The 8,416-nt window shown below is 35.8% G+C and overlaps 1 protein-coding gene and 1 non-coding gene across 4 annotated transcripts in view; both read left to right on the forward strand.

The window, feature by feature from the left end:
- The window catches only part of Mtx2 (metaxin 2), a 53,147-nt gene extending 45,114 nt beyond the window's left edge, over positions 1–8,033 (forward strand). For 2 of the 3 annotated variants that reach the window (XM_028880615.2, XM_037204889.1), the window contains exons 9-11: positions 118–243; positions 1,386–1,462; positions 7,592–8,029. In XM_028880615.2, the coding sequence (XP_028736448.1) occupies positions 118–243; positions 1,386–1,462; positions 7,592–7,763 (375 nt within the window). In that variant the 3' untranslated portion in view covers positions 7,764–8,029. Of the gene's footprint in view, positions 1–117; positions 244–1,385; positions 1,463–7,591 lie in introns of all 3 variants that reach the window. The other variant, XM_028880614.1, reaches the window with a different exon arrangement.
- Positions 1,561–1,696, forward strand: LOC114700842. The gene has a single exon (XR_003735742.1). It is a non-coding gene; the product is annotated as a small nucleolar RNA SNORA57 (small nucleolar RNA).
- Positions 8,034–8,416: the final 383 nt, after the last annotated feature.

An 8,416-nucleotide genomic window follows, 5' to 3' on the forward strand; every position in this document is an offset into this window, starting at 1 on the left:
TTTTTTCAGATTGCTTTATGTATGCTCTCTGAAAGTACATATATATTAGAATTCTGTTTGTAAAAATGCATTGTTTTTAGGAAAGATTCTGTGTTTCACAAAGTCTTTTTGCTTTAGATCACTCATGCTAGGTATGGATCTCCGTACCCTTGGCCTTTGAACCACATTTTGGCCTATCAGAAGCAGTGGGAAGTCAAACGTAAGATGAAAGCTATTGGATGGGGGAACAAGACTCTGGACCAGGTCAGTACCGACTGAAGCTAATAAAAGCTTCAATTCCTATGCATTAAAATGGCATTACTTTAAAAAAACAAAAAAAACCTCAATGTAATAGTGTAACATAAACAACAAAATACTTGATATTATTTCTCTCTTATGATGCAGTTATATTTCTTTATGAAAGTTGCATGTGCTTATTTGCCTATAAGGTCTAAATGACAAATAATTTCTGAAATCCTGCCACCTCAGAATTGTCCCTCTTCATTTGGAGAATATTTTTCTAGATATCTAAGTAATACTGTCCTCAAATGGGATCATATTATGCCTGCTATTCTATAACTTGATTTTTTTTTCCTCCCCCTAAACAGCATATTGTGGGAAACTTTTATATCAATAAATAGATCTGCAGCATCAGAGCTTAAAAAACCTTTATTAAGTACAATACTTAGCTGGGCGGTGGTGGCGCACGCCTTTAATCCGAGCATTTGGGAGTCAGAGCCAGGTGGATCTCTGTGAGTTTGAGGCCAGCCTGGTCTAAAGTGCAAGATCTAGGACAGGCACCAAAAGTACAAGAGAAATCCTGTCTTGAAAAACAAAACAAAACAAAAAGTACAGTACTTAACTGAATTTTTTTTCTGGTGAGGGGTGTCTTAAGTTTACTAAAGTAACAAAAAAAAATTAAAAATGTTTTTTCAAGTTCATGAGGTTGAGCATCAATCATTTAAGCTAACTGGTGTTTCTTTTTGCTCTCCCTGATTTCTAGCCAGACATCTGACTGATGTGTGCTGCAAGGAGGTTAGCAAGTGACTGAATAGACTAAGTGAGATCAATCTCAAGCGCAGTTCAGTGTGTCATTTTCATAGAGCAGCCGCCCTTAAAGTATAAGCAAATCATTGGCTGTATGGACTCAGTAAAACATTGTTTAGAGAATTAAATTTTGAGAGAAAAACTTTTTGTTAAATGGTGATCTTTATCAGTAACGTAAATGTACTTGTATTCACTAATTCCCATTAACGTCAAAAGCATTGTCTAGGTCATGTATATGGTCTGTGGTCTGAACTTTAAGCTGAGTCTTTCTGTTATAAACTGTGATATAAGTAGAGTCTTACATACTTTTATTGTTTTGCTAATATGGATCTTTTTCTTTTGGTTCGCTGCCTATGTAGGTCTTAGAAGATGTAGACCAGTGCTGTCAAGCCCTTTCTCAGAGACTGGGAACACAACCTTATTTCTTCAATAAGCAGTAAGATGTTTTATTATTGTGATATGTCTTTGCTTCACATAGAGGTTCCAAATGTCTTTTATCACAAAGGTATTCTTTTTTCAAGAAGTACATGTAACTCTGCTCTTCTTGGCGGGGACCAGCTGTGCAGCTCCTCTTGTTATATACAGGGAAGGGCTCTACCCCCTTGTGGTCATGTCATTGAGGTTGGGAGCTTTCTATCCACAGATTTTCTTTTCAAGCAGCAAGACACATTACAGAATGAATATATAGAAAAGACTTATTTTTAAAATTAATTTTTGTACTCATTAAACATTTATCCCTTCTTGGCTGTTAGGCATAGTGCTGGCTCTGAGATCAGATTTTTAAAGTCCAGTCCTTGTTGCTAAGTTTTCTTAAGATCAGTCTTTATAAATCAATCAATTTTTGTATGATTTGACAAAGATTTTGATAGAGATATTTCAAGGTTTTATAAGAAGTATAAAATATTAAACTTTCAAGTACAAAAACATGAATATGCTGCTAATACAACTCTAATCCATAGTGAAAGGTGCTTGAAGGCCAAGAGAGTCATACGAACAAGCAGAATACTGTCAGATGGATGAGAAACAGACATTAAGAAGTATAGATTAAAAAAATATATGTAAATTGAATAATTCATATTCTGTTAACAAGATTTTAAAAATTTAATGCTAATTAAATTTTTAAAATTAAAATGGCAAAGATTTTTCCTTTCTTAAAAATTATAATTTGTGGGGGTGTTTCAAGACAAAGTTTCTCTGTATATCCCTGGCTGGCCTGGAACTTATTCTATAGACCAGGCTGGCCTTGAACTCAGAGATCCAGCCTGCCTCTGCCTCCCGAGTGCTGGGATTAAAGGCATGTGCCTCCACTGCCTAGCAGAAATTAAAGTATATTGAATATACTTTAATAGCAAAAATAATATATTGAAAGTAGTTGTCAATTTGTGATCCAGTATAGATGAGCTTAAATTAATATTTTAATCTCAATGGATTTCTTAAGGCTATATTTTTCTTGACTTATTATTAAAAACAATGTTTTTAGGTTGATAATCTTTTTTCATGTATTTTTATGTGTGTGGTGTGCATGCATGTGTGTGATCCCATGTGTGAGCACACGTGTATATGGGTGTACATGCATGGATAGGCATGTGCCTGTGGAAGCCTGAGGTTGATGTCAGGAACCTTCCTAGATTGCTCATTGCTTTATTCTTTTGAAGTAGGGTCTGTAAGGTCTCTTATCAAATCCAGAGCTTGTTGATAGGGCTGGTTCCTGCAGAGCCAGAAGAGGGGATTGGATCCTTTGGAGCTGGAGTTAAGGGCAGTCATGAGCTGTGATGTGGGGGCTAGGAACCAAACCCAGGTCCTTTGAAAGAGCAGCCAGTGCTCTAAACCACTGAGCCATCTCTCCAGCTCCAATAATTTAAAAAACATTTTTTATTCTGTTCTATTTCACATTGTGTGTATATTGGGTATGTGCATGTGAGTGCAAGTGCTCCTGGGCCAGAGCCCTGGAGCTGGAGTTAATAGGTGATTGTGAGCTGTGACATGGGTGCTGGGAGCCAAACACAATCCTCACACGAGTAGTCTGGTTCCCTAGGTGATCATTTTTAAGGGATTTATTTGTTATGATTTTTATTCTTCATAGAAATCTTCTGTAGCCATGCCAAACATATAGTAAAAATGAATGTGACAACAATTTAGAAGTATTTCAATTATATCATTTTGTAACACAAGTAATATAAAATTACATATATATATATGTACATATATATATAGCATATATACATCTCAGGTTATAAAAATTATTTTAAGATTAAAAATTGGGACTTGTTAATCTCTGAAGCAGAAAGCCTACAGGATTCACCAAATCCTGGAAGTTACAGCTTCTGCAACTATGTTGCCTTTCCATTCTTTAGTCCCTAACACAAAGAAATATACTCAGATGTTAGTATTATGTAGTTCTTTTTCTTTTTGATATTGAATTCTTACTAGTTCAGAAGTTGAGGGGATGTTTTATTGTTTGACGTGCATTAGTCTTACCGACCATCGAGTGAGTCTTGTTGCATGCACATGCTGTCTTTTGGGGCAGGCAGGAGAATAATTTTTAGTTAAAGTCATTGTCAAAGTGTTGGTAACTAGAGATCTTTTGGCATGTGATTTAGAGAAAAATTAGTTGTAAAACAGAAGAAATGCATTTGATGTTTAATTGGTATTTAAGATATACATATTCAAAAATTTTACCTAGTATGATACTTAGGCAGATAATTTTTTTTCCCGGAGCTGAGGACTGCAGGGCCTTGCGCTTGCTAGGTAAGCGCTCTACCACTGAGCTAAATCCCCAACCCCAGATAAATATTTTTTATTAACCAATAATTGTGATTGAAGAATATATTTAATTTGTAATATTGCCTAATCTTTTTATTTAATTTTTGGAGATAAGGCTGTTACTGTGTAGTCCTGGAATTTGCTGTGTAGCTCAGGCTGGCCTCCAACCTATGCTTGTTCTTGCTTAGCCTCCCAAGTGCTGAGATTAAGGGTGTATACCTTGTGTCTGTCTGCCCATCATTTAATCAGTATTAGATGGAAGAAACTACATTTAGGAAAAGGGAGCTTGTAATTTTATTTTGCTATGCAAAACTCTTTTTCATTTCTTTATCTGTGGTAAGAGTCATTTGTTTGTGAGAGCTGAGAACAGAGTATCTTAGCTAGTAAGGTACTGGCTTAAGATACATAGATTAGATTCTCTTTAGAAGCCTTGAATTCTATCTACCCTTGGCTCTCATGTATACTGAACAGTAACAAATTCTCTTTTCCTTTGTATTCTACTTTTACTTCCTAAAATTAAAACAAATTTTGGTTGTTACTTAACTACCAGAAATATTGAGAAAAGACTTTGAAAAGTAACCAAATGACTTGTTTTAAGAAAGAGAGGAAAAAGAAATTAAGGGAGATCTTGAAACAAGAACAATAATTGAGGAAGAAGACACAAAGGGCTTTGATTTGCATGCTTTAGTAACAGTTTTACAGCTCACTATTTTATATATGTATATATGTATGTATGTATGTGTATTATACTATTTCTAGTAGTATGAAGAGATGGCAAGATATGTAATATTAGAAAAGAAAAGTTATGAAGACACTTAGACAAAATTAATGATTTTGGAATTAGATGATACTATAAATATTAGAAAGCTGAGCATGGTGGCACACGCCTTTAATCCCAGCACTCAGGAGACAAAGGCAGGTGGATCTCTGTGAGTTCGAGACCAGCCTGGTCTACAGAGTGAGTTCCAGGACTGCACAGAGAGACCTTGTCTTGGGGTGTTGGGGGGAATCAGATAAAAAAACAGAATAGTAATGAATAAATAAGACAAAAAGAATGGGTAGGAGAAAACTTTTAAATGGAAAAGGTTAGAAAAATGTTTTCATTTTACAGCTCTGTTTCCATTTTGATATTCAAATGAAAGAATGAATACTCAGCAGACATGATGATGATGATGCAGGATAAGGTAACTAGGATTTCAGGAACATCATCCTGGAATATTTTCCTAATAAGAAGTCTGCAAAGATGAGTGCAGTAATACATTTGAAATAGCTTAAAGCTCATAGGAAGAGAATTGGTACACACAGATCTATATCACAGTCCACAAAGTCACTTTTAAGCACAAGAATGGGAAGTAGTATTTTTTTTCTTCATAGCATAACAAAGAAATTTAAGAACAAGGTACATGATGGTCTTTGTGTGATTCAACAGTATTGTAGAAATTCTGAGTAATGTAAATTTTGCATTTTTTTTACATTTTGTGTGTGTGTGTGTGTACACGCTCGCGCACATACATGGAGGTCAAAGCACAGTTTTTGGGAGTCGTTTCTCTCCTATAGTGTGGGGCCCAGGGATTGAGTTTGGATTGAGACAGTGCCTTACCCTGGCTCATGTGTTTTTGTTGTTTGTCCTTGTCTTTTAGTAAGAGTTGTAGGTTTTTCTGAATTGGTTGCTTATCTTTTCTTTCTTTCTTTTTTTTTTTTTTTGCATAATCCACATTTTATAAAATTGGCACTTTTATGACTATGGTTTTGAGTCTTAAGAAATACATAATTGTCGCATAACCACAAGTGCACTTTATTTAAAAACTTAAATTATTTATGTATGTGTTGGGGGCATTCCATAGTGCAAGTGTGGAGGTCAAAGGAAACTTAGGGAAGGTGGTTTTCTCCTTCTACCTGGGAGTTCCTGGGATAGAACTCAGGTCACCAGGATGGGCAGCAAGTGCCTTAAGCCTGCTGAGCCATCGTTCCAGCCTCACAAGTACTTTTTAAAAGGAAGGAATTGTGGGAATTGATAATTTGTAAAACTGAGAATCAGTTAATATGAGTCACTGAAATCTGTAAAGATTGCAGGGCCTGATAGTGAATGCCTTTAATGTCAGCACTTGGGAGGCAGAGGCAGGTGAATTTGTGAGTTTGAAGTTAGGCTAGTTTACATAGAAAGTTCTAGACCAACCAGGACCACGTAAGGAGACATTGTCTTAAATTTTAAGGATTATAAGAAATGTGTTTTGATAATGTATGTGCTTTGTTTGGTTCATTTATTATATCCTGCTTCCTCATGGGTTCTAAAAAGCAACTTTAAGTAGCTTTCTTAATGTAACAGTTTTTATATGCTCATATCCATATATAAATTCAGTGCCTTTGATATGAGTATATGCTTTTAAAAAGCATATGACATTTTGATCACTTCTGGGTAATTCTGACCCACCCTTGAGCACAGATTCATTGTTGACCTCATTCAGAGCCTTCATTTACTGATAAAGAGTGCCCAGCTATGTAGGAAGTGAAGGATGATTGATATAAACCTGTGTTAAGAAAATAAGTCCCCACTTGTAAGACAGATATCTCTTTTTAAGAAATGTTAGGGATGTAGGAAAGTTAGTATTTATATTACTTCCAGTGAAGTACCTTAACTCTGCATTTATCCACTTCATGTCCTTGGTTCTTTGTAAGGATCTGCCTGTTATTGATTCTTCATTTATGATGAAAAAATTATGGTGCTATTAAGTTCAAGGACTCTTGTTATTTAAAAGAAATGCTACCCTTTTGACTACCTTCTTCAACATGACCACAGATTGCACACTTTCATTTTCTTTTATTTTTAGACAGGAATTTGTGTATAGCCCAAGATCACCTTGAATTTACAGTATTACTGACTAAGCCTGAGTACTTCAGTGAGAGGCATGGGCCAGGTTGTTCACCTCACTTTATGTAATACTCCATCACTGCATGAAGAGAGGGAAGACTGCGAAAGGATGTGAATAATTGCTGTTAGAAAAAGGACCCCACATTCTGCAGCGTACTTCTTTCTCTTTCCTTCATGTATTCAGCAAATCCTGGAGTCTACAGATACTGTACTAAGATCTAGGGCTATAAAGAGTCAGGCAGTGCTAGCTGCCTTGAAAACTTCCAGACTCTGGTGAGGAAAAGAAACAGTTCAGTAAGTGCAGTTCTAGTGTGGTGTAAGAGACCTCACCTTTTTGTTGACTCTTGTGATGGCACATGGAGAACCTGCTGTGTGTGTGTGTGTCTGTGTGTGTGTCTGTGTGTGTGCGTGCCTGCGCGCGTGCACATGTTCCATGTCTTAGAGTATCTTTATTTTTTTTAATTTTTAACATAGTTTCTGCCACATTGGAAATGGAGTGTTTATTTGGTGATTAAAATAATGAATGCAGGGCTAGAGAGATGGCTCAGTGGTTAAGAACACCGGCTGTTCTTCCATAGGACCTGGGTTCAATTCCCAGCACTCACATGGCAGCTCACAACTGTCTGTAACTCCAGTTCCAGGGGATCTAACACCTTCATACAAACATACATGCAGGCACCAATGCACATGAAATTAATAATAATAATAATAATAATAATAATAATAATAATAGAATGAAACTAATATGTTATCTTTTTCATGTTCTATAACAAATTTAAAATGAAAAAATTCTATCAAGTTGTGGTTGTGGTAGAATTTATTTCTGTGACTTTTTCCTTTTAAATTGATGAATAAAATGTTCTTCAAAAAAGAATGCTTTCTGACATAAAAATGAGGTGCCTCAGCTTTCCTCATCTTTACTTTTTTTTTCAGACCTACTGAACTTGATGCTCTGGTGTTTGGCCATTTGTACACCATTCTTACCACACAGTTGACCAGTGATGAACTTTCTGAGAAGGTGAAACACTATACCAACCTCCTTGCTTTCTGCAGAAGAATTGAACAGCACTATTTTGAAGATCGGGGTAAAGGCAGGTTGTCTTAGAGTTGTATGTCAGTTATTATTTTAAAAAAAATTTAACTTTTGAAATATGTATTACTTGAACAATATAATAATAGATAATATTTTCAGAATTTCAAAACCCAAAACACTGTTTTTTGAAACCTCAAAAAATTGCATAATGTCATATACATGTTCTTTATACTGTTATTTGTGTCCACCTTGTTTTGAATTATTTGATTTGTTACATTGTATTCTATATCTTGACATTTTATTTCTTTATGATCATATACAAATAAACCTTAAGCAACTGTGGTCGTTTCATTTACTTTGGTCTTTTTGGCGACTCACTGAACTTAGGACGCATGGAATAAACAGTTCTCTAAGGAAAGCAATTGATGTGTGTACTGAGACTACTGAGCACATGGTGACACTGGCCACCCCAAGTACTCTTTTCGAGTGTGCTGAGAAAGTGGGTGACTGGAGGTCATCCAGTGAGGCGCGCGGTGAGCATTCTTTATACCTAAATTGAATTGAATTAAACAGTGTTTCATTAGGGCAGGGATGATTTTTTGGGGGAGGGGGTGAAGGGAGGGTAGTTTTCATAGGAGTAGTGATTGGGAATTCATATACAAAAACTAAGAAATATATATCATCTCAGATTTCCCAGTGTTTTCTGTCCCATCATAGTAGTGATG

The sequence above is a fragment of the Peromyscus leucopus genome, chromosome 4 (assembly GCF_004664715.2).
Source record: "Peromyscus leucopus breed LL Stock chromosome 4, UCI_PerLeu_2.1, whole genome shotgun sequence".
NCBI lineage: Eukaryota > Metazoa > Chordata > Mammalia > Rodentia > Cricetidae > Peromyscus > Peromyscus leucopus.